This window comes from Cetorhinus maximus, chromosome 6 (genome assembly GCF_964194155.1).
Source record: "Cetorhinus maximus chromosome 6, sCetMax3.hap1.1, whole genome shotgun sequence".
NCBI classification, from domain to species: domain Eukaryota; kingdom Metazoa; phylum Chordata; class Chondrichthyes; order Lamniformes; family Cetorhinidae; genus Cetorhinus; species Cetorhinus maximus.
The window spans coordinates 153,685,097-153,711,884 of record NC_135884.1 but is presented as its reverse complement, the minus strand read 5'-3'; the positions used below and the strand labels follow the sequence as shown (position 1 = coordinate 153,711,884).

General features: G+C 44.7%; 1 protein-coding gene across 3 annotated transcripts in view; it reads left to right on the top strand.

The window, feature by feature from the left end:
* Positions 1-23,971, top strand: part of nae1 (nedd8 activating enzyme E1 subunit 1) — a 41,981-nt gene extending 18,010 nt beyond the window's left edge. For 2 of the 3 annotated variants that reach the window (XM_078544669.1, XM_078544671.1), the window contains 10 exons: positions 473-564; positions 1,797-1,856; positions 3,593-3,726; positions 6,399-6,474; positions 7,806-7,845; positions 13,968-14,054; positions 17,418-17,510; positions 19,917-20,031; positions 20,733-20,782; positions 23,723-23,971. In XM_078544669.1, the coding sequence (XP_078400795.1) occupies positions 473-564; positions 1,797-1,856; positions 3,593-3,726; positions 6,399-6,474; positions 7,806-7,845; positions 13,968-14,054; positions 17,418-17,510; positions 19,917-20,031; positions 20,733-20,782; positions 23,723-23,832 (857 nt within the window). In that variant the 3' untranslated portion in view covers positions 23,833-23,971. The remainder of the gene's footprint in view (positions 1-472; positions 565-1,796; positions 1,857-3,592; positions 3,727-6,398; positions 6,475-7,805; positions 7,846-13,967; positions 14,055-17,417; positions 17,511-19,916; positions 20,032-20,732; positions 20,783-23,722) is intronic. The other variant, XM_078544670.1, reaches the window with a different exon arrangement.
* Positions 23,972-26,788: the final 2,817 nt, after the last annotated feature.

Genomic DNA, 26,788 nt, shown 5'->3' with positions numbered 1-26,788 from the left:
GGTAGGAACAAAGTGGGTTAGGGATGTACATACACAAGTCTTTGAAGGTGGCAGGGCAATTCGAGGAGGCTGTTAAAAAGGCATTTGGGGTCCATGGCTTTATAAACAAATAAGCCAAACGTGACATTAGGATTTTTTTTTACACACAGCGACTAGTCCACAAAGGACCTTAGGAATCTCTTTCTATTAGAGGCAATTGGTTGTATATAAGCTTGACGGACACCACTCCGCAAGTGTGAGGTCAGAGGAGGCAGGCCTCCATGAACTACCGGGAAGACTAATTTAAAAAAAAAACTCCTTCCCCAGAAATTTGGATATTTGAGTTTCTGTTTCAAAACAAACAGCATTTGAAACTATTTCTTAGCACTGATTTGTTGAAATTTTACTGAGTCTGGGTTAGACCTGTACTAAATAAGTTTAATGGCCACCATGCCACTAATTACTACTTTTCTTGCCTTGCAAATTAATTCAGGATTATTGAAGAAAGACAATGGAGCACCAGAAGATGAAGAGAACTTTGATGAAGCAATCAAAAATGTCAACACTGCCCTGAACCCTACTAAGGTACGACTGGTGGTGTCGTCGTTGCATCTGATACTGCGTTTCTTTCTGATACTTGAGGGCGAGGTTAGCAGATCATGAGCAAACATCAGGAGAAAGAGTATCTCCTCTTGTCATGTCGCTACACCTTCCCTCACCATCGTTCTACGCAGACTATAGCTCAAAAGTTGAAGATCTTTAGATAGTCAGGGCTGCATGGCTTGTAGTAGAGGGCATTTTAGGAGTTGATTCATCATTTGCGATGTCTCTCCACAGTAGCAGTCAACAGAATTTGTTTGGCTGTATCTCCACATCCACAAATGGGCCTTACAGCAGCTGATACTGGTCCTGAGGTGATTGAGCCACAGCTAATTAGGCCATGGGGGGTGGGGACGAGGGGGTCCCTCTGGGTCATTACACAGCTCACCAAAGGGTCACTGGCTTGCTTTGTCCGTTCTACGAGGACTGTATGCAGCAAGTTATTATGAACTGGAATGTACTGCCTGAAAGGTTGGTAGGAACAGGTTCAGTAGTAACTTTGAAAAGGGAAATTGGATAATTACCTGAAAAGGAAAAGGCATCATTCTAAAGACTTGAACGCAATATCCAGGCTGACACTCCCAGTGTAGAACAGATGGAGTGCTGCACTGTCGGAGGGTCAGTGCTGAGGGAGTGCCGCACTGTCGGAGGGTCAGTGCCGAGGGAGTGCCGCACTGTCGGAGGGTCAGTGCCGAGGGAGTGCCGCACTGTCGGAGGGTCAGTGCCGAGGGAGTGCCGCACTGTCGGAGGGTCAGTGCCGAGGGAGTGCCGCACTGTCGGAGGGTCAGTGCCGAGGGAGTGCCGCGCTGTCGGAGGGTCAGTGCCGAGTGAGTGCCGCGCTGTCGGAGGGTCAGTGCCGAGGGAGTGCCGCGCTGTCGGAGGGTCAGTGCCGAGGGAGTGCCGCGCTGTCGGAGGGTCAGTGCCGAGGGAGTGCCGCACTGTCGGAGGGTCAGTGCCGAGGGAGTGCCGCACTGTCGGAGGGTCAGTGCCGAGGGAGTGCCGCGCTGTCGGAGGGTCAGTGCCGAGGGAATCCTGTATTTGTAGGACTAATATAGAAAGATAAGTGGAGTGGAACTAGTGGATTGCTTGTTCAAAGAGCAAACAAGGTCATGATGGATTGAATGGCCTCCTTTTATGCTGTATAATTAAATAGTGTTATTGAGAGGGCATCTCCCATTTCCATGACGTTTACTGTGTTTTCCAATGTGCTTTTGTAGATTCCAAGTAACGTACAAGAGCTGTTCAAGGATGAGAGATGCACCAACATCAATACACAGGTCGGAACCAAAGATAAAAGACAAAATAAATTTTGAATGAGAATGTTTGAACTTTTAAACCGAAGAGAATTACCTTTGTTATGCATTTAACCCTACGCCTCCCGCACAGGATCAGTTGCGATTAAACATAATGTTGAGTAATTATGCAGGGCCCCCTGTCCCCTCTTTATCAGTGCATAACATTGAGATCCACTGACTAATATCTCGGAGCCTGTGCATTAGACTAGAGTAGAAAACACGCTGTAATTTGATATTTCCCTTTGATTTGCGACCCCCACCTTCTCCTGAGTTCAATAACTTGCTCAACCAACCATTCTTAATGGGTAAGTGGAGATGGTCAGCATCAATCGCCTGTGCACTGTGATAGCACTTCACAGCTAGGTTACATCTACCCTATATTCAGAAAAACTGAACTTGCATTTATTTCCTGATGCAGAATATTAAAGGCCTGCAATATTGTGTGTAAGGTGTTTTATTCTTCACACAGCTGCACCATAATGGGTATGCTTTATTGGGGAATATTGCTTGGCTGCTAGCAGGAATCTGCTTTGCTGGACAGGGGCGGATGAAAAACACAGAATTTTTAAAATCTGTCAGTTTTATTGGAAGGCATTTGTTTTTGGAATTTGCGCGCTGTGCTTGCCCATAGCCTCACTGATGGCTGTGCGTGGCAGCCTGTACCTGCACTGATGGCTGTGCGTGGAAGCCTGTACCCTCACTGATGGCTGTGCGTGGCAGCCTGTACCCTCACTGATGGCTGTGCGTGGCAGCCTGTACCTGCACTGATGGCTGTGCGGGCCGGCCTGTACCTGCGCTGATGGCTGTGTGGGCTGGCCTGTACCTGCGCTGATGGCTGTGCATGTCAGCCTGTACCCGCGCTGATGGCTGTGCGTGGCGGCCTGTACCCGCACTGATGGCTGTGCGTGGCGGCCTGTACCCGCGCTGGTGGCTGTGCGTGCCGGCCTGTACCTGCGTTGATGGCTGTGCGTGCCGGCCTGTACCTGCGCTGATGGCTGTGTGGGCCGGCCTGTACCTGCGCTGATGGCTGTGCATGGCAGCCTGTACCCGCGCTGATGGCTGTGCGGGCCGGCCTGTACCCGCGCTGATGGCTGTGCGGGCCGGCTTGTACCTGCGCTGATGACTGTGCGTGGCGGCCTGTACCTGCGCTGATGGCTATGCGGGCCGGCCTGTACCTGCGCTGATGGCTGTGTGTGCCGGCCTGTACCTGTGCTGATGACTGTGCGGGCCGGCCTGTACCTGCGCTGATGGCTGTGTGTGCCAGCCTGTACCTGCGCTGATGGCTGTGCGTGGCGGCCTGTACCCGCGCTGATGACTGTGCGGGCCGGCATGTACCTGCGCTGATGGCTGTGCGGGCCGGCCTGTACCTGCGCTGATGACTGTGCGTGGCAGCCTGTACCTGCGCTGATGGCTGTGCGTGGCAGCCTGTACCCGCGCTGATGAGTGTGCGGGCCGGCCTGTACCTGGGCTGATGGCTGTGCGTGGCGGCCTGTACCTGCGCTGATGACTGTGCGGGCCGGCCTGTACCTGCGCTGATGGCTGTGCGGGCCGGCCTGTACCTGCGCTGATGGCTGTGCGGGCCGGCCTGTACCTGCGCTGATGGCTGTGTGTGCCAGCCTGTACCTGCGCTGATGGCTGTGTGTGCCAGCCTGTACCTGCGCTGATGGCTGTGTGTGCCAGCCTGTACCTGCGCTGATGGCTGTGTTTTTTGTTTACAGAGCCCTCCGTTTTGGATCTTGACCCGAGCAGTAAAGCAGTTTGTGGAAAAAGAAGGGCTAGGAAGCTTGCCAGTACGTGGCACCATCCCGGACATGATAGCAGACTCGACAAGGTTTATTAGGCTGCAGAATGTGTATGTCCCTTTTCTACAGCTTGGTGTGGAAATTTGGGTGCCATCATCTCCTCTCAATGGTCCTCATCTGTTCCTATAAGTGGCCTTTATTTGCTAGCGTCTGGAAGCTATTCCCATTTCTAAGTAGTGCCTTTTCAGAAATTTGTCCCAAAAGCTACAGGATACTCTACTGCTTACTGGTTTGGAAGTGTCAGATTTAATTCAGTAACACTCTGCCTCCTGAATCAGTAAATCATTGGTTCAAGCATCACTCCAATGACTTGAGCACAATACACAGGCTGACAGTCCTGGTGTAGCACTGTGGGAGGGCCACAATGTCAGAGGGTCAGCACTGAGGGAGCGCTGCACTATCGGGGGTTCGGCACTGAGGGAGTGAGGGGACGTCGCACTGTTGGAGGGTCGGCACTGAGGAAGCGCTGCATAGTTGGAGGTTCGGTATTGAGAGAGAGCCGCACTGTCGGAGGGTCAGCTCTGAGGGAGTGCTGCACTGTCAGAGGATCGGCACTGAGGAGTTGCTGCACTGTCGGAGGTGCCAACTTTTTGGATGAGGTGTTAAACAGAGACCCCCCTCACATTCTCGGGTAATTGTAAAAGATTCCAAAGTACTAAATGTTGGTAAAACTGAAGCTATTATTTTCAGTTCCTGCTCCAAATTCCATTCCCGAACTATCAACTCTGTCCCACTCCCTGGCAATAGTCTGAAATTAAGTCAGTCTGTTTGCAGGCTTCCAATCTCATATTCATGCCATCACTAAGACTGCCTGTTTCCACCTTCATACTATTGCCCGATTTTGCCCTTGTCTTAGTTCACCCGTTGTTGAAACCCTCATTCATACCTTTGTTACCTCTAGTATTTCTGGTTGGCCTGCCATATTCTACCCTCTGTCAACTTGAGGCCATCCAAAACTTGGTATTGTCCGCGTTTTAACTCGCAGCAAGTCCTGTTCCCATATCACCCCTGGAGTCACTGAACTACATTGATTCCCAGTCGAGCAACGTCTTGATTTTAAAATTCTCTTGTTTTCGAATGCATCCATAGCCTCACCCCTCCCTACCTCAGTAATCTCTTCCAGCCCTACAACCCTCCTGGTTATCTGCACTTATCTAAATCTGGCCTTTGAGTATTCCTGATTTTAATTGCTCCACCACCTTCAGTTGCCTAGGACTCTAGCTCTGGAATACCCACCTCTATACCTCTCTACCTTGCTTTCTTTTTTTAAGACCACTCCTTAAAACCTACCTCTTTGACCAAGCTTTTGGTCATCTGACCGAATATCTCCTTATGTGGTTCAGTGTTGTACTTTGTTCTATAATGCTCCTGTGTGGCACCTTGGGATGTTTCATTGTATTAAAGGTGCTATATAAATATAAATTGTAGTTGTTATTCACAGAAGTGTAGTGGAGTAGTTTTTTTAACTTTGTTTTTGGGATCTTGCTATGTGCAAGTTGGCTGCTTTAATTCCTATATTTCAACAATGACTGCACTTCAAAAGTATCTCATTGATGAAATAGTATTTTGAGACATGCTGAGAAACATTGAAACAGAAAAATAGAAGCAGGAGTAAGTCATTCGGCCCTTCGAGCCTGCTCCGCCATTCAAAATGATCATGGCAAACCTGCTATCTCAACACTGTACTCCTGCTCGCTCCCTACCCCTTGATGCCTTTAGAGTCTAGAATATAAATATGAAAATATGGTATGGATATGACTTGCAAGAATTGAATTGGGATTTTTCTTAACTTTGTTCATGTAGAAGCCCTTACATCTGTGGCGAGAGGCAGTTCCTCTGTCTGGAATGGCTTTAATTCAGAGCACAGAGCTGAAGGGATAGTGTAATAATCCACTGTACTACCCAGTCCCCCTCACAGATACTGAGAACAACCTCATTGTATTGTGTTCTGCCTGCTTCGTGAATCTGTACACAAACCCCACAGGTTTAGTATTTCCCCAACACATCCTGGGTTTCATCCTTCCTTCAGTGCAGGTGAGGGGGAGGCAGATGCATGGAACATAAGCACCAACATGGACTTGGGCCAATTGCCCCTTTCTGTGCTCTAAATACTCTGTAATAGTAAACTATTAAAGAGTGATAAAACAATTGCCACTCTAGATCTGGTGTGGTTTTCCCATTCAAACACAGCTTTAATTGGGTTTAAAGCTCTCGTTCCATGAAGCCTTATCACAGTAAGAATAAGTATTAAACCAGATTTTGATAGAAGCAGAAAATGCTGGAAATACACTGCAGGTCAGTCACCATCTGAAAGAGAAAAGACAGGTTAGTGTTTATGTTGGGACCTCATCAGCTGGAATTTCACCCATCCATCTTTTTGAAGTCAGTCTTGATTGTAAGATCATGTTATAGAAAGTTCCTTGACCTGTTAGATCTCATCCTTCCAGAATGCCACCCGAACCCTCTCACCATCACAGCTTCTATTACTCGCTGCAACTGGGGTAGGATCTGAGTCTAACATCTTGTTAGAAAGATGGAACCTCAAGAATTGTGTTACTTACCTCAGACTGTACTGGATCACAGGTCTGGTGACCACTGCGGTGACCTAAACCACCTCCATCATTCACATTATTTCCTTTGGTTTCTAGTTTTAAATAACTGACAATTCTTGTTACTGTTCTGTTTATATATTTGATTCTCTCTCTCTCTCTGTCTCTCTTAGATACCGTGAAAAGGCAAAAGAAGATGCATCTGTTATAAGTGACTATGTTACCGAAATACTGGAATCTATTGGCAGGGTAAGTCACTTTCTGAACTGTAATCCTTACTTATCCTTTTTTGGAGGTGGATAGTTCAGTTTGTTTTCATTGGTTTTTCTCCTCCTACCCCCCGTCTACTGTAAAAAGTGACTCTTAAATAATATCTCGATGTCTTGTGATGCCTCACAACTAACGATTACTTTGTGGAATTTACTGATCCCATGAAGGTTAAATGTGATGAATGATTGCCTAATCTGATTTTGATGCTGTGGGCTGAGAAAGGAATGTTGGCCACAGCACTAGGAGAACTCCCCTGCTCTCCTCCCAATGATGCCAAGGCATATTTTACATCCACCTGAACAAGCAGACAAGGCCTTGGTTTAATATCTCCTCTGAAAGACGACACCTCTGGCAATGTAGCCCATTTTGTATACACATTTATATTTAGTATATTTTTTTCAGACTTTCAGCATCTACCGTATTTTGCTTTTGTGTTATTTTTGTGTTATTGTGCCCATTTTTCTACCACCTTGAGAATTATAGAATCAAACCGCGTCAGGCCCACACTGGCTTTTTAAAAGAGCGATCCAATTGATCGCTGGCCCCTGCTTTTTCTCCATAGCCCTGCAATTTTTTTACCCTTCAAGTATTTATCCAATTCTCATTTGGAAGTTTGTATTGAATCTGCTTCCACTGTCCTTCAAGCAATCCATCACAGATCATAATAGCCAACTGCGTTTTTAAAAAAAAGTTTTCTCATGTCACCTCTGTTTTTGTTTGCCTCTTAAACTCTGGTTTCTGATCTACCTGCCAGTGGAAAAAGTTTCTTCCTGTTCATCAAATGCTTCATGAATTTGAACATCTCTACCAAAACTCCTCTTAACCTCCTCTGCTTTAAAAAGACCAACCCCAGCTTCTCAAGGCTCTACACATATCTGAAGTCAGAGAGTTATACAGCACAGAAACAGGCCCTTCGGCCCATCATGTTCGTGCCGGCCACCAAGCACCTACCTATTCTAATCCCGTAAATCTCTAATCTCTAGATACATGAAAGAGACATTCAGCTGCTGTTTTAAAAAGTACAATAACAAAGACTTAATGTAAGCTGCCTCTTCAGATTGAAATCCACAGCATGCCATCTAAAGCTAGCTGGGTTTCCTTTTGATTCCTCTGAGCTCTTCTTATCTTGTGTTATTAAATGGTTTTAATTAGAGAAGAACTTCAGTGGGCAAAGACCTCCTTCATTCTTGATTCTGAGGCATGTGACATGGAGTAGCCTCTGCTATGGCTACTGTTTATTTGTAGCTTCCTTTCTCTAATGCTTTGCGTGGTGATGTCCCAATTAAAAGTTACTTGTGTTCCTTCGGCAGCCTCCCGAGACCATCTCTGAAAAAGACATTTGGCTTTTCTGTAAGTGAACTTTCTGTAAGTGAACCTTTTGTTGAGTGTGGTGTATCATTTTCTAAATGTGTAAGCTATTGTAATGGCCTATTGTGATCAAAGGTATGTTGTACATGAAGCTGCAAAGTGGGTAGGGCAGTGCAGTGGTTATGTTACTGGACTACTTATCCAGAGAATGAGTTCAAGTCCCACCAGGGCAGTTTGCAAATTTATATCCACTTTAGAAAATAAAAGGCTGGTACGTACCAGCGAAAACAACCAGGAATCTGTGGGAATGTTGTAAAAACCCACTAATGTCCTATAGGGAAAGGACCCTTGCCAGCATTGCCTGCTCTCGCCCATCTATGACTCCCTTCCCACACCAAAGTGGTTGACTCTTAACTGCCTCCTGAAGTGGCCTAGCAATTACATCAGCGGTTTAAGGAGAAGGCCGACAACTACCTTTGCAAGGCAACTAGGGATGGGCAATGAATGCCCAGTGCCCACATTTTGAGAATGAATCAAGAAACAAATGTCACATGTTTCTGTTCAATGCTTTTTAAATTAACCTCAAAGCTATTTCTTTTTGTATGTTGATTATTCATGCCTTGTGATCTAATTTCAGAAAGATGGGGTTATGCATGATGCTGAAATTTCAGTTTTGTATTCAACATCTAACTGGGCTACAATTTTATAGTCACCACCTGGGTTGAGGAGACCAAATGATTTCATTTGTACAACAACTTTTCTATACATCTCGCACATGGATTCGTCTGTAGGTGCCACTTTCTCCTTCATTGCTCCTGTCTGAAACAAATTCCCTTTGCTGGCTGATGGGGCAGTCTGGTGATGTTCCAAGTGCTGTCCTAGTCCTGCTCTTTGAACAAACAACTTGCATTTGAGTTACACCTTTAACGTAATGAACAGGTGAAGCTGGACATTTCATGCAACTGCTATAAAGTAACAACACAAGTGGTATTCTCCACCAGCAGAATGCTGCCGTCAAGCCAGAAGAACTTCTGCCTACCACACAAATGAATAATATATATAAATTTCAGTGCCGGTGTGATGCCAAGTACAGAGGCCATACATCCCAATGAAAGGTGGATTGTATCAAACAGCATGTCCCTCTGGCAGTTCGCAACAGGGAGAATACTGACCATACTCAACTAGCCCATGTTTGCAAAACTCAGAACTCAGTGTCCAAAGTTGGATGTGATGCCTTCCATGATTGGACAGCACTTACTGAATAATCCTCAGTGTGCCAAGAATTATACTAATAACCAATTTAAAATATCAGCCTGGCTCACGATAGACTTGCGCTTTCTAGAGGCTACATATGTTCACACGTATGGCCTTGTCCTCTGCAGATAGAAAAAACATGTCCAGGCATTGCACTTTTTTCAATTAAACAGAAGTTTGGTGGACAACTGTACCCAGTTACATTCCCCATGGCAACGCCTCGACCAATCGGAGTTGACTTGCCTTTTTTTTTGAATCTAAACAAAAGCTTGGTGCAGAACTGTTCCTTGGTGCATTCTCCATGGCAGTGCAGCTCAGTCCCATGTTATGTACCGCCTGCAACATGTGGGAAGTCCTAGACGCTCCTTGCGCTCTGACCGACCACGTGTGCAGGAAGTGCCACCAGCTGCAGCTACTTGAGCTCCGAGTTTTGGAGCTTGGGCGGTACCTGGAGACACTGAGGTGCATCCGCAAGGCTGAGAATTTCGTGGAGAGCACGTTTTTAGACGTGGTCACCCCACAGCTTACGGAAGCGCAGACAGAGGGGAAATGGTTGACCATCAGTCAGAAGAAAGGTGTCAGGCAGGTAGTCAGGAAATCCCCAGGGTGCATCTTGCTCGAGAACTGTTTTTCTGTGTTGGAAAACGATGAGAGTGACGGTTCCTCTGGGGAGTGCAACCACGCTCATGGCATTGTGAGTGGCTCAGCTGCACAGGGAGGGAGGGAAAATAGGGGAAGAGCAATAGTGCTAGGAGACTCGATAGTAAGGGGAACAGACAGGCGTTTCTGTGGCTGTAGATGTGAGACGTGACTCCAGGCAGGTATGTTGCCCCCCTGGTGCCTGGGTCAAGAATGTCACTGACCGGCTGCAGGGCATTCAAAAGCGGGAGGGCAAATAGACAGAGATCATGGTACATATTGGTACCAATGACGTAAGTAGAAAGAGGGATGAGGTCCTGCAAGCAGAATTTAGGGAGCTAGGAAACATTAAAAAACAGCACCTCAAAAGTAGTAATCTCTGGATTACTTCTGGTGCCACATGCTAGTGAGTATCGAAATAGGAGGTTAGTCCAGATGAATGCGTGGCTGGAGAGATGGTGCAGGAGGGAGGGCTTTAGATTTCTGAGACATTGGGACAGTTTCTGGGGGCGGTGGGCCCTGTACAAGACAGACGGGTTGCACCTGAACTGGAATGGGACCAACGTCCTTGCAGGGAGGTTTGCTAGTTCTGTTGGGTAAGGTTTAAACTAACTTGGCAGGGGGATGAGATCCTGGGAGGAGGTTCAGCAGGGGGAGGTGCACAGCCAAAAATAGAAGAGAGAGCAAGTGAGTCTGGAAGGCATAGAAATTATAGGCTAGTTAAGGCACAATGGAGTTTGGCAAGGTTGGATGGTATTTATTTTAATTCAAGGAGTCTGATGAATAAGGCAGATGAGTTGAGGGCACAAATTAACAAATGGAAGTATGATGTCATTGCTGTCACAGAGACATGGGTGAGAGGGGCAGCTCAATATTCCAGGATATAGGGTCTTCAGCGAGACAGGGAAGAAGGTAAAAGAGGAGGGGGTATCGCAGTATTGATCAAGGAATCAATTACAGCAGTAAAGAGGGATGACATCTTAGATGGCTGCTCAAATGAAGCCATGTGGGTAGAACTTAAAAACAAAAAAGGAGCAATCACATTGCTGGGAGTGTACTATAGGCCCCCAAACAGTCGGAGAGAAGTAGAAGAGCAGATAGGTAGGCAAATTTTAGAGAAGTGTAAAAGTAATAAGGTAGTAATAGTGGGGGTTTTCAACTTCCCCAACATTAACTGGGTTAGTCATAGTGTGATAGGTTCAGAGGGAGAGGAATTCTTAAAATGCATCCAGGAGAGCTTTTTAAGCCAGTACGTAAAGGTCCTACAAGACAGGGGGCGGTCCTGGACTTAATTTTAGGGAATGAAGCCGGGCAAGTGGTAGAGGTATCAATGGGGGAGCATTTTGCAGATAGTGCTCATAACTCCGTTAGATTCAAGGTTGTTATGGAAAAGGACAAGGATGGGCCAGAAATCAGAGTTCTAAATTGGGTGAAGGCCAATTTTAATAAGATGAGATATGATTTTGCCAGAGTGGACTGGGAGCAGCTACTTTTAGGTAAATCTGCATCAAAGCAGTGGGACTCACTCAAGAAGGAAATAGGGACAGCACAGGGCCAACATATTCCAATATAGACAAAGGGTGGGACCAACAAATCCAGGGAACCCTGGATGTGGTGGGATATACAGGATGGATAAAGAGAAAAAGGGAGGCTCATGGCAGATGCCAAGGGCTCAAAACAGCGGAAGCCCTAGAGGAGTATAGAATGTGTAGGGGGCAACTTAAAAAGGAAATTAGGAGAGCAAAAAGGGGACATGAAAAAACATTGGCATGTAGAATAAAGGAAAATCCAAAGTTATTTTACAAGTACATTTAGAGTAAGAGGATAACTAGGGAAAGAGTAGGGCCCATTAAGGACCATAGTGGTAATTTGTATGTTGAGCCGGAAGGCGTAGGTAGGGTTCTAAATGAATACTTTGTGTCAGTGTTCACAAGTGAGAGGGACGACGTGGATGTGGAAATCAGGCAGAAGGACTGTGATATAATTAAAGAAATTAGCATAGAAAGGAGGAGGTTCTCAGTGGTCTGGCAGGCTTAAAAGTAGATAAATCTCCAGGCCCAGATGAAATGTATCCCAGGCTGTTGAGTGAGGCAAGGGAGGAGATAGCAGGAGCCCTGGCAATAATTTTCAATATCTCTCTGGCCACAGGAGAGGTCCCAGAGGACTGGAGGACAGCCAATGTGGTACCGTTATTCAAGAAGGGAGGAAGGGATAAACCAGAGAACTACAGTTCAGTCAGTCTAACCTCAGTGGTGGGGAAACTATTGGAAGCAATTCTGAGGGACAGAATTAATCTATACTTGGAGAGGCAGGGATTAATCAAGAACAGTCAGCATGGTTTTGTTAAGGGTCATGTTTGACCAATTTGATTGAATTTTTCAAAGAGGTGACCAGGTGTGTAGATGAGGGCAGTGGATTTGACGTAGTCTACTTGGACTTCAGCAAAGCTTTTGATAAGGTCCCGCATGGGAGACTGGTAGCGAAAGTAAGAACCCATGGGATCCAAGGCAGTTTGGCAATTGGATCCAGAATTGGCTGAGTGGCAGGAAGCAGAGGGTGATGGTCGAGGGGTGTTTTTATGACTGGATGTCTGTGTCCAGTGGGGTTCCACAGGGATTGGTGTTGTGTCCCTTGCTGTTTGTGGTATATATAAACGATTTAGTCTTGAATGTAGGAGGGTTGATCAGTAAGTTTGCGGATGACACGAAAATTGTTGTGGGGTGTTAAATAGTGAGTAGGATAGATTAGATTACAGGAGGATATAGACGGACTGGTCAGATGGGTTGATCAGCGGCAAATGGAATTTAATCCAGATAAGTGTGAGGTGATGCACTTGGGCAGGACAAACACGGCACGGGAATACACGATGAATGGTAAGACCCTGGGAAGCACCGAGGATCAGAGGGACCTTGGTGTGCATGTCCACTGGTCCCTTAATGTAGTGGGACAGGTAGATAGGTGGTTAAGAAGGCATACGGAATACTTGCTTTTATTAGCCAAGGCACAGAATATAAGAACAAGGAGATTATGCTGGAACTGTATAAAATGCTGGTTAGGCCACAGCTAGAGTGTTGCGTGCAGTTCTGGAATCCGCATTATAGGAAGGATGCGATTGCACTAGAGAGAGTGCAGAGGAGATTTACCAGGATGTTGCCTGGGCTGGAGAGTTTTAGTTATGAGGAGAGTTTGGATAGACTGGGGTTGTTTTACCTGGAGCAGAGGAGATTGAGGGGGCACATGATTGAGGTGTATAAAATTGAGGAGCAGAGATCGGGTAGACAGGAAGGATCTTTTCCCCTTGGTGGAGGGATCAATAACCAGGGGGCATAGATTTAAGGTAAGGGGCAGGAGGTTTAGAGGGGATGTGAGGAAGAATTTTTTCACCCAGAGGGTGGTGGGAATCTGGAACTCACTGCCTGAAATGGTAGTAGAGGCAGAAACCCTCAACATTTAAGAAGTATTTGGATGTGCACTTGCGATGCCATGACATACAAGGCTATGGGCCTAGTGCTGGAAAATAGGATTAGAATAGTTAGGTACTTGTTTGACCGGCGCAGACACGATGGGCCGAAGGACCTTTTTCTGTGCTGTAGACCCCTATGACTTTATGACTCTGACCACTCATAGTCTACTTGCCAACCAATGAGCACCCTTTTCTCATGCTGTATACATTGTTGTTCCCTTTGAAAGTTGGTATTCTTGCATCTGTCCTGATAATGATGGAAGATGAAAAGCTTTGACAGCATATCTCTTTTTGTCAGCAATCACAGGATTGTAAATTGGAGAGAAACTGCCACCAAGCCACGTAAGGAGATATTAGAACAGGTGATCAAAAGCTTTGTCAAAGGGGCTAGGATTTAAGGGGTGTCGTAAGAATGGGAGGAAGCTTTTCAACCCCCTGAGCCTGTTCCTCCATTCAATAAGATCATATCTTAAAAGAGGTGTGAGAGGGTGATGAGGCTTGGGGAGTGAATTCTAGTCTTGGAGTTACATGAGAATGTCCTGGCTAATATCCCTGTCCTGGATTTCACTCTTGGCTCAGTTGAGATCAGAAGTCTTGATTTGTGGGGAATTGTAGACTTTAAAAAAAAAAATTAGCAAGGTAAGTTGGTGCAGCAAAGTGCTTGGTTTTCCAACTGTTTTCTCCATAAGCAGAATTTGTGGTTGGAGAAGATAATGCTCTTAAACATTTGTCATTGTTTTCCTGAATTTGTTTTGAGTTAATTTTTTTTAATGGAATGGCTTCTAATCTCCGCTATCTCCGTCACCAGGCAGGAATGCTGCTTTTCTACGACTTGTCCGATGCCGTTCGCTGGCAGAGGAGTTCAATGCAGAGACAACCAATAAAGATCAAATTGGTAAATGTTATCAGTTTGCGGGGCTCGCAATGGCCTTAAAGGGGGTATGTTTAAAATAAAAATTAATGGTGGACATGTGCAGTCAGCCAACCTATATTTGAAGATGAAAAGTTATGTCCAAAGCACTAAACTGACTTTCAGGAGTTTTGCAGTTGTGTATTTTAATTGTTTTAGTTCAGACTTTTGGAAGTTCAATGTCCACAATCTTCTGTATTATGGGAGTGCTGCACTGTCCGAGGTGCTGACGCCCAATCTGTCTGGTGCTGTTAATTAAGAGAGTTCCAGAATTTTGATTCAGCAACAATGAAGAAACAGTCGATGTATGTTCCAGTCAGGATGGTAAGTGCCTTGGACTATTTAGAGATGATGATGTTTCCATGCACCTGCCCTTATCCTTCCGAGTGGCGCCTATGCTGTTCTCATCAAATTAAAACTATTTAGGAAAGGATGTCTAATATTTCAAATACAATTAATTTTGAGACATTGTGTAAAACAAGAGTGCTTTGCTGATCGATGTGCTCCTTTTTATTCTGTGTAATTATACTCCTCGTCATGATTCATCTCAACCTCCTCCGGAGGTCCCCAGCATTACAGATGCCAGCCTTCAGCCAATTTGATTCACTCCACATGATATCAAGAAATGGCTGAAGGCACTGGATACTGTAAAGGCCATGGGCCCTGACAATATCCCAGCAATAGTACAGAAGACTTGTGCTGCAGAACTTGCTGGGCCCCTAGCCAAGCTGTTCCAGTACAGCTACAACACTGGCATCTACCTGGCAATGTGGAAAATTGCCCAGGTACATCCTGTACACATGAAGCAGGACAAATCCGACACGGCCCATTACTGCCCCAACAATCTACTCGGTCATCAGTAAAGTGATGGAAGGGGTCATCGACAGTGTTGTCAAGCGGCACTTACTTAGCAATAACTTGCTCACTGAAGCTCAGTTTGCGTGCTGCCAAGGTCATTTAGCTGGTGGTGCTGAACATTGTGCAATTACAGCCTTGGTTCAAGCATGGACAAAAGAGCTGAACCCCCGAGGTGAGATGAGAGTGACTGTCCTTGACATCAAGACAGCATCTGACCAAGTGTGGCATCAAGGAGCCCTAGTAAAACTGGAGTCAATGGGAATCAGGGGGAAAACTCTCCATGGGTTGGAGTCATACCTAGCACAAAGGTAGATGGTTGTGGTTGTTGGAGATCAATCATCTCAGTTCCAGGACATCACTGCAGGAGTTCCTCAGAGTAGTGTCCTGGGCCCAGCCATCTTCAGCTGCTTCATCGATGACCTTCCTTCCATCATGAGGTCAGAAGTGGGGATGTTCGCTGATGATTGCACAATGTTCAGCACCAATCACTACTCCTCAGATACTGAAGCAGGCTATGTCCAAAAGCTGCAAGACCTGGACAGTATCCAGGCTTGGGCTGACAGGTGGTAAGTAACATTCGTGCTACACAAGTGCCGGGTAATGACCATCTCCAACAAGAGAGAATCTAACCATCGCCCTTTGACTTTCAATGGCATTACCATCACTGAATCCCCCACTATCAACATCCTGGGGGTTACCATTGACCAGAAACTGAACTGGACTAGCCATATAAATACTGTGGCTACAAGAGCAGGTCAGAAGCTAGGAATCCTGAGGCAAGTAACTCACCACCTGACTCCCCAAAGCCTGTCCACCATCTACAAGGCACGAGGCAGGAATGTGATGCAATACTCTCCACTTGCCTGGATGAGAGCATCTCCCGCAACATTCAAGAAGCTTGACACCATCAGGACAAAGCATCCCACTTGACTGGCATCCCATCCACAAACAATCTCTCCCTCCACCACCGATGCACAGTGGCAGCAGAATGTATCATCTACAAAATGCACTGCAGGACCTCACCAAACCTCATTAGGCAGCACCTTCCAAACCCATGACTGCTACCATCCATAAGGACAAGGGCAGCAGACAGATTGGAACACCACCACCTGGAAGTTCCCCTGCAAGCCACTCACCTTGGATATATATTGCCGTTCCTTCACTGTTGCTGGGTCAAAATCCTGGAATTCCCTCCCTACACCACATGGACTGCAGCAGTTCAAGAAGGCTGCTGACCACCACCTTCTCAAGGACAATCATGGATGGGCAGTAAATGCTGGGCCCAGCCAGCAGAGCCCACATCCCATGAACGAATAAAAAAACAGTTTTCTGCCTTCTTCAGAAGTCAAGGTCAGCAGTCTGTGCAACCTCCAGTGCTAGCCATTATTCCTATTCACAGATATATAATATCAACAACTTATATTTATATTGAACCTTTAACAGAGTAAAACTTCACAACGTGCTTCACCGATGCACTTAGCAATCAAAATTTGACAACAAAGCATTCTTTTTTAAAAATCGTTCAAGGATATGGACACCGTTTGCAAGGCTAGCATTTATTGCCCATCCCAAATGCCCTTGAGAAGATGATGGTGAGCTGGGTGAAGGTACACCCACAGGGCTGTTAGGGAGAGTGTTCCAGGGTTTTAACCCAGCGACAGTGAAGGAACGGTGATATAGTTCCAAGTCAAAATGATGTGTGGCTTGGAGGGAAACTTCCAGGTGGTGGTGTTCCCGTGCATCTGCTGCCCTTGTCCTTCTAGATGGTAGAGGGTTTGGAAGCTGCTGTCGAAGGATCCTTGATAAGTTGTTGTAGTAGATCTTGTAGATGGTACACACTGTTGCCACTGTGCGTCAGTGGTGGAGGGAGTGAAGGGGATTTTAGGAGAGATGAGCAAAAGCTTGGTCAAAGAGGTATGCTTTAAGGAGCATCTTAAAGGAGGGGACAGGGAGATGCAGAGAAGTTTAGGGAGGGTATTCCAGAGCTTAGGGCCTAGTGGCTAAAGCCACAGCTATGACTGATGTTGCCTACAATTCTGAGAATGTCCAGCATCTGGCAGACAACAGTTTATTTCTTGATGTGTATCCTTTGCGAAACTAATCATTCCCAAATTGTGTAAAAGGCTGTAACCTCACCAGCTGCCTGACCCTAGACCCAACATCTTGTTCTACGAGTCTCACTGCTCTGGAGCATGGTGGATGATCTGGTGCAATTCAAATAAAAATGAAAGATGCATTGTCTGTCTGCCATATACTCTCCTCAATTATGTGAAAACCATTTAAGTCTGTGGAAAAGGTCAGAGCACTTCTTGTTTGCAGATGACAGCGCTCCTCTACCTTATCACCTTCGTACAACAACTGATCATGAATCCCATCCTTTACAGTTCATGCCCACTTGTTTGTTCCAACACCTTTCAGGCATACTTAACCTCATGTACACTAGGGTTGTAAACATCTTGCTTATGAGTAGATTTTTTTTTTGCCTTCCAGCATCTTGTATGGAGAATCTCGACAGTGAAATGGCTTTATACATAATGCTTCGAGCTGTTGATTGTTTTCACAGGCAGCATGGGCGATACCCAGGTATGTAACCCCACGTCATGTATGCAACCATCTCCTGACCAGCTATAACTCACCAGGCATGGAATTAACTCTCTGTATTTTTAGATTGAGATTCATCATACATGCATAGGAATATTCTCAGCTCACAGCAGCAATCACCCCAATTGTCAATGTCAGTTGTGGCTCAGTGGATAGTACTCTCCTCTCTGAGTCAGAAAGTTGTGCATTTGAGTGCCGCTTCCAGACTGGAACACAAAAATCTAATCATTGACACTCCAGTACAGTACTGAGGGAGGGCCAAACTATCAGTGGTGCTGTCCTTCAAATGATACATTAAACCGAGGCCTCATCTGCCCAGTTAGATGGGCGTTAGTTTTTTTAAAGAAGTGCAAGGAGTTCTCCCTGGTGTTCTGGCCAACATTTACCCATCAGACAGCATCACTATAAAACAGATTGTGGGAGCTTGTTATGTGCAAGCTGGCTGCTGCATTTCCTACATTACAACAGTGAAGACATTTCAAAATGTACTTCATCACTGAAAAGCACTTCAAGACACCCTTGGGCTGTACCTAATTCCATGTAGCAGAATTTGCCCCATATCCCTTTGGTTAATTTCAGATTTAAAATGAACAACTGAGGTTGCATTAATTTTTATTCTTTCATGGGATCTGAGCATCTCTGGCAAGGCCAGCATTTATTGGCCATCCCTAATTGCCCTTGAACAGGATGGCTTGCTGTGCCATTTCAGAGGGCAGTTAAGAATCAACCACATTGCTGTGGGTCTGGAGCCACATGAAGGCCAGACTGGATAAGGATGGCAGATTTCCTTCCCTCAAGTACATTAATGAACCGGATGGGTTTTTACAAGAGTTACTGATAGTTTCATGGTCACCGTTACTGAGACTATCTTTTAATTCCAGATTTTTAAAATTGAATTTAAATTCCGTGGTGGGATTTGAACCCACATTCCCAGAGCATTAGTCTGGGTCTCTGGATTACTAGTCCAGTGACATTACCACTCTGCCATCGCTTGCAGAAGGCAGTTCCAAACTCCTACCACCCTTTGTGTGTGTAGAAGTGTTATCTAATTTAAATCCTGAAAGGTCTGGCACTAACTTTAGACTATGCCGTCTAACCTTTACCCCTAGGTAAGAAATTACTATTTGCCTTATCTGTTCCCCTTGATATCTTAAACTTAGATCAAATTGTCCTTTAACTTTGTAAATTCCAGGGAATACAGCCCTAGTTTGTGTAATCTCTCCTCATGATTTAATCTTAGAGTCCAGGTATCATTGTGGTAAATCTACACTGTACTCCCTCCAAGACCAACATGTTCTTCCTAAGGTGTGGTGTCAGAACTGAACACAGTATTCAAGGTGTGGTCTAATGAGGGATTTCTTTAGCTGAAACATGACTCCTACCCCCTCGTATTCTAGTCTTCTAGGTGTAGAGGTCAGAATTCTGTTAGTCTTTTTCATTGTGTTCTTGTGTATTTTCTGTCCATGACATTATAATGATTTGTGTACGTGGATCCTTAAATTTCTTTGGACCGACATTGTTTTTAGCTTTTCACCATTTGGCAAGTACTCTGATTTATCCTTTTTAGGTCCAAAATGAATTATCTCAATGACCTATATTGGGTAAAACTGTGGAAAATTAATTTCATTCACTGAATCTAATATCTTTTTATAATTTAATGCATCCATTTACATTTTTTATAACGTCGCCTATCTTTGTGTCATGTGGATATGTGACTTGCTATGCCATCATCTAAGTCATTGATAAATGCATTGAATAGTTGAGGACTGTTTGAGAGAACCTGGGTACTCGTGCTGTCCTGTGACCGGCTGGTCAGTAGTAAGAATGAGCACCCCCTAACCCCACCACCCCAACCACCGCTCCAAACCCCTGCTGGTTAACCGTATCTCTCTTAGCTTTCTCCCAGCTTGTGGGGGGGCGGCGGGAGGGTACTGGCATCTTGTCTCCACAACATAGCCGGCCGGGGTAGTATCAGTAATTGATTATAGTGTGCTCTATCATTCTGTATAGCAATGCTGTGAATGTCCTACCACCATGTGCTCCCAATAAAATCATTCTGTTTGCTGGAAGAATATGATGGCAGAGTGGATAAGTGCACCTTGCGCATGTGGAAATAACTTTCCACACGAGAAGGATCCAGGTTCCGTTCCCAGAATAGTGATCTCAGCTGGTGCATCAGTTGAGGGCGTGACAGTTTCCGCAGTAGCTCTTGGTTAGGGAAGAGAGGAACCATAGCTGTTGCTTCTGGTCTGTCTCCTGGTTGAATCTCTATACTGATAAATAACTGGATCACTGTGGAAACTGTAACCCAATACTGGAGAGGAGAGATCTTGCATTTTTTTCAATCATGCTGTGTTTTGAGGAGATAATGAATTTTTCTTCTGGCAGGTGTTTATAATAACCAAGTTGAAGAGGACATTGGAAAGTTGAAATCATGCGTGATCAGCCTGCTGCAAGATTGGGGTGTCTCGGTATCCGTGAAGGATGACTACATCCATGAATTGTACGTTAGTGTTTAAATGTTCTTTGGTCGATGGAAGATGTCTAAAAGGACAAAGCTACTGGGAGAGGTTCACATCTGTTAGTCCAATTCACCCACCTCCAACTCCTTCAGAACCCCCTCAAGATATATCAGTGTGGGAATTTCACAGTCTCCCTCACCAAATCCTCCAGCGCCCCCCCCGCCAGTACACCAGTGTGGGGGGGGTTCACAATCCCTCGCACCAACTCTTTCAACACACTGAAACTATGCCAATTTGGGGGTTCATAATCCTACACACCAACTCGTTCAGAATCCCATGACACTATATCACTGTGAGGGTTCACTATACCTCACACCAACTCTGTTGGCAGCCTGAAACTATATCCGGAAGGGAATGGGTAATCACTGACTCCAGTAATCTATTCCCCAATCTCATAACGTTCTGCGTGAAAGAGTTTCTCCTGCTTTCTGTCCTAAATCTCGTGTGATTAATTTTGTATCTGTGACTGTGCCAATTATGACAATTGGGGGGCCCAAAGGTGAATAAAGTAAAATTGGAAATGCAAAGTTGATTAAACTTTAATATTTGACTTTGAAAGCTGCTGGACACAGATTGAGAGCATCCTTGCAAGCTACTGCACATTTAAGAGAAAATGGCTACTGTGTTTTATCGACAGTTTAAATCCACTGGGTTTCTGAAGAGCATACTTGTTCTCTTTCAGTTGTCGCTATGGTGCTTCAGAACCACATGCTGTAGCCTCGTTTTTGGGAGGTACGTTTCTTTTTTTATTGGATTATTTCTGATTGTCATGGTGGTTATGTTTGTTTTGTTTACTTTCCCTTCCTGCCCTCCCCATTCTAAAAACTTTTTTTAATATAAATCATCTTTGTAAAATGCTGCCTTTAATGTTTTGCCATTCAGTGACACCATGGTTGAGTCGAGCCTCAGCTCTATTTTCTACAGTTCAGTTCTCCCATCAATATCCCGTCATACCTTTTCCTAACTGAAATGTATCCAACCTCAGTCTTGCAATTTCAAATGTCCCTCCAGCATCCACTGTCTGTTTTGGGGAGAGTGTTCCAGATTTCCGCTACCTTTTGTGTGGAAAAAATTTCATGTTGACTTCTTTCCTGAATGACCTAATTCTAATTTTAAGGTTTTGCCCCCTTGTTCTGGACTCCCCCATCAGAGAAAAATGTTTCCCTCTATCCATCCTATCAAAATCCCAACATCTCAATTTGATAACCCCTCAGTGTTATTAACTCAAGGGGATTCAAGCCATCTGTATTTGACCTGTCTTCATAATTTAGCCTTTTAAGGTCTGTATCATTTTGGTGAATCCGTGCTGCACCTTTCCAGGATCAGTATATCCTTCCTAAAGTGCAGTGCCCAGAATTGCTAGGTGAAGCCTGATCAAGGCTCTACAGTTGAAGCATCACTTTCTACCCTTTTCTAATGCAGTCCCCTTGTGATAAAGGCCGACATCCTGTTAGCTGCCTTGATTTCTTTTTGTAGCTATGCACTAGCTTTTAGTGATTTGTTTACCTGAGCATCCAAACCCCTTTGCTCCTGAACGTTTCGAGTCTTTCACCCATTAAGAAAATATTCTGACTTCTGTCTTTCTTGGCTCCAAAGTGAATTTTTTTTAAAAATTTGTTTACGGGATGTAGATGTCACTGGCAAGGTCAGCATTTGTTGCCCATCCCTAATGGCCCTTGAGAGCAATTAAGAGTCAACCACATTGCAGTGGGTCTGGAGTCACATGTAGGCCAAACCAGGTAAGGACGGCAGATTTCCTTCTACTAAAGTACATTAGTGAAGCAGATGGGTTTTTACAACAATCAATGATAGTTTCATTCTTTCAATTCCAGATTTTTAATCAATTGAATTTAAATTCCATCAACTGCCATGTTGGGATCTGAACCCATGTCCCCAGTGCATCCTCTGGATTACTAGGTGAGGAGATGGTGACATGGTGGTAATGTCACTGGGCTAGTAATCCAGAGACCCAGGGTAACGCTTTTGAGAACATGGGTTCAAATCCCACCAAGGCAGCTGGTAGAATTTGAATTCAGTTAATAAAAATCTGGAATTACAAAGCTAGTCTCAGTGATGGTGACCATGAAAATGGCATCAATTGTTGTAAAAACCCATCTGGCTCACTAATGTCCACTAATATCACTCCAGACCCACAGTAATGTGGTTGACTCCTAACTGCCCTCTGAAATGGCCTCACAAGCAGTTCAAGGGCAATTAGGGATGGGCAACAAATGCTGGTTTCCCAGTGATGCCCACAATCTAGTGACGTTATCACTGTTGCACCATTTCCCCTACGTTGACCTCACATTGATCTCCATCTGCTCAGCTTGATGAGGGTCTTAGAAATTTCAACATAGTGGAATAAGCTCCACAGAATTGTGGAGGATTTAAAAACCCGTTGGCTGGGATTGCAGTCATGAGATCACTAGAGTAGGTCTGCTACCAGTATGTTTCTAAATGGAGACCAGCAATGGCTATCCAGTCCATCAATCCACACCTCTCTAATATACTTCTCATATGCCTCGTCATGTTTGTATCAGTGCTGGCACCACATCAGGCCTTGCTCTGGGCGTTCCATTCACACACACATAACCATTTGTGTTTCTTTGTTCGCACTGAGTATTGGCACAAGAGCATCAGCCAATGAGTGCAGATGGGATTCACAAAAAAACAATCATTTTTATAACAAACATAGTCTATTTAAACAGAGGGCTGAATTTTAACTTATAAAAAAGTATGGGTGGGTTCGGGTTGGGAAAAGGGGGGTTTGGTTGAAGCCTCAAAAATATGTTTCCTGACCCAAACCCACCTTTACTCGCTCATCTCCAGCTTTAACTGAGGTGAGAATTTGGTTGGGCAACCAGCCTGATCCATGAAGGATGGTTGCAACTTTAAATATGATAATAAGGCTGTGAGCTTTAACTGCTGTTGGCCGAGCTTCCCAAGTGGCAGCTTCACATCATGCGAGGACTTGGTGGATCGGGAGGTAAGTGCCTTCACACCTACCTCCTGCATGGAAAAATGCTGGAAATCTGAAATAAAAACCGAAAATGCTGGAAATACCCAGCAAGTCTGGCAGCATCTGTGAAGAGAGAAACAAAGGGTTAACGTTACGGTCGGGGTGGGGTGGGGGGGTGGGGTCTCATCAGTGTGACAGCAAGGTAGAAAATGACAATGAAGCTTGAATTCATTTGCCTTGTCTGTGAAACCTCAGGCCCCACCTGAAACCCTCCCTACCCTACACCCCCAACATGCCCACAGCATCCACCCACACCTCAACAAATGAGCTACCGCTCCCCTGAGATCTCTAACCTCTGATCGACCTCACCACCTCAACCAGGTAACCATTCTGCTCAATCGATCTGACTACAGCAAGTTGGAGCTCACCATTGAAACTCTCCCAAGTACAGCAAGATTATTTACTCCAGCAAAGTCAGTGAGTGGAGGATAGTTACATAATACAAGATAACGTGTGTAAAATCAATCCCAGTCGCCTACAGCAGGGCAGACTCCAGCTGTGTTTTTGGTGGGATAATTACACATTCATGTCCTGGACTCTGGTGTCCCTCTTTCAGCCTTTGTGTCCTCAAAGGTTTTGTGCATCATTGCATGTTAGTTGGTTAACAGTAATCTATTATTAATTGCTGTGTGATTGATTTTTTATTTCTCTAGGAGCTGCTGCCCAGGAGGCCATCAAAATCATCACCAGGCAGTTTGTACCTTTCAATAACACCTTTATTTACAATGCGATGATGCAGACATCAATGACTGTGCGAATGTAGGGCTCAGGTTCCCCACAGCCACAAGTCTGTGTGTATATGGAGACAAGGAGTGTACTTCCAGAGTTGTTTTGTTAGTAACCAATTTATGTAACATAAAATTCAATTAAATTAATAAAATTCCATAAGTTTGTTTTTGTAAGAGTGTTAAGTTTACTCCAAAGGAATGCAGTGAATATGGGTGCAAAAACATGACTGAACCAACAACCTTCCTTGAATGAACAAATGAAAGCCTTTGCATTGATGTTTGAGAAGCTGGGAGATACTAGTATCTTACAGCTCTCATCCTGATCAAAGTAGACTGGTACTGCCAAGTGTTGGAGCCTGAGTGTGCTCCACCTTTGCTTCTTGTACCAATTCACATCTATGCCCTTTTGAGATGCAGAACATGTCTGGCACAAGCCAAAGCTGTGGGTTCCATCCTGCTGGATCTGGCATTGCATTTGGGCAATTGCAGATGACTGGTGTTTTCAGTTGAGTGTGGGTCAAACACCTTGCTACATCACCACTTAGTTGAACAAGACGGTGTTAACAGTCAAAGCTGAGAAGTGTTATTTTGGGATCACTGGATTGTTGTACCTTGGCTGCCAAGTGAATGGGATGGGTGTAAAACGTCTATGTAAAACATAGGCAAAAACAGGTGCTGTTGCTGAATTTTCATCCCTTGCAACAAAACAACAGATCCAATCATTTCTAGGGTTGGCAGATTATTTGAGCAGTCATCCTGAACTGTGGCAACAGTGCCACACATGGATCTGATCTGTAGGCTAAAGTCAGACTAAGTCGTCTGGCAGACTACTTTCAGGGATCCATTTGAGGTTGAAAGATGCTCTACTTGTATAGACACTGTGTTAGCCACACCAGGTTACACATACAAATTCATCATTTATACAAGGTTATTGGAACTTCGAATTGGGTGAAAAAACTAGAGGAGGAACACCTGTTTGTCTAACTAAGCAATAAGCTACTAAGAATATAGGAACAGGTGTGGGCCATTCAATTCTGGGCCAGTTCTGCCATTCACTAATTTACTCATTTTGGTTCCATTTCCTTAATATCATTGCCAAACAAAAGTCTATCAATCTCAGTTTTAAAATTGTGAACTAACCCCCCAAGGCAGCAGTTTACTGGCAGGGAGAGAGGTCCTGAATACGTACTTACTGACATCACTCCTGAACTGTCTACCTGTGATTTTAAGGCTATGTCCACTTGTTCTGGAGGGACATCCAGGGGAAATAGTTTCACTCCATCCACCCTATCTATCTTTGCTCTTTCGCAGCAAAGTTGTGAATTTTAGTTATCAAGTGTGAAGCCTGGTGCAGGGGCAGGGGGAACATGTAAAGAAGACAATAGAATTGTATAGAATTTACAGCCATTCGGCCCAGTTGGACTATGCTGGTACTTATGTGCCAAATGAGCCTCTTCCCATCCCTCTTTATCTAACCCCATCAGCATATCCTTTCTCCCTTGTGCGTTTACATAAGAAATGGGAGTAGGCCATATAACCCCTCAAACCACCTCCTCCAATCATAGAATGGTCACAGTACAGGAGGAGACCATGAGGCCCATTGATTCTTTGCTAAAGAGAGCAATTTAGATAGTTCCACTTTCTGGCCTTTTCCCTATAGCCTTGCTGTTTTTATTGCTTCAGGGACTTGACCCATTTTCTTTTGAAAGCCACGATTGAATCTGCTTCCACCCCACACACACACACACACTGCATTTCTGATCCTAATCACATGCTGCGTAAAAAGGTTTTTCCTATTTTTAAAAATTTGTTCATGGGATGTGGGTGCTGCTAACAAAGCCAGCATTTGTTCCCAGTCCCTGACCTGCTCTTGTAGCCATAGTATTTGGATCACAGGCTCAGTTCAGTTTCTGCTTAGTGGTAACCCCCAGGATGTTGGTGATTTAGTAATGGTAATGCCATTGAATGTAAAGGGGAGATAGTTAGATTCTCTCTTGTTGGAGATAGTCATTGCCTGGCATTTCTGTAGCGTGAATGTTACTTGCCACGTTATCAACCCAAGCTTGAATATTGTCCGGGACTTGTTGCACATTGACACGGACCATTCCAGTATCTGAGGAGTTGAGAGTGGTACCGAATCATCAGCGAACATATTTCCTCATATTGTCATTGGTTCTTTTCGTGTTCACTTTAAACCTGTGTCCTCTGGTTCTTGACCCTTTTGCCAGTGGAAACAGTTTCTCTGTATCTATTCTGTCTAGATCCCTCATGATTTTGAACACCTCTGTCAAATCTCTCAATCTCTTCTTTAAATGAGAACAACCCCTTTTCCAATCAATCCACATAATTAAAGTCCAAGGATTCTATTTGCCTTTTAACACACTGTTCCAGTTGAAACTGAACAAGTGTTTTATAAAGTTTAATCATAACTTCCTTGTTTTTGTACTCTATGCTTTGAATTATAAAACCCAGGATTCTATATGTATTTTAACCACTTTCTCAACTTTGTGATTTTTGCACCCTTTATTTATGGTGCTGTAACCAACCTATGAAGGGCGGAGGAGGTTCAAGGGGCTGTATGGCCTACTATTCCTTATCCTTCCAACCAAAATGTATCACTTCACACTTCTTTGCATTAAATCTCTAAGATCATACCAAACCTACTTTAAATCCTTGTTTTCCACTGTATCTCTATCTAGCTTCTACTTAAATGCATCTATGCCATTCGTCTCAAATACTTCTTAGCACTGTTTGGGTTTGGAGGTTATTTGCTGAATTCCCTGATAGCTTGACTGTCTTAGGTTTGTGGCCTCTAGTTTTGGTCTCAGCCCCAAGTGGAACATCAACCCTGTACATCAACCCTACCAAACTCCTTCACATTTTTAAAGACCACCTATTAGGTTCCCTTTTAGCCTTCTATTAGGTACATTACACCAGTGACTACATTTCAAAAGTGCTTCGTTGGCTCTAAAGTGCTTTGAGATGTCCTGG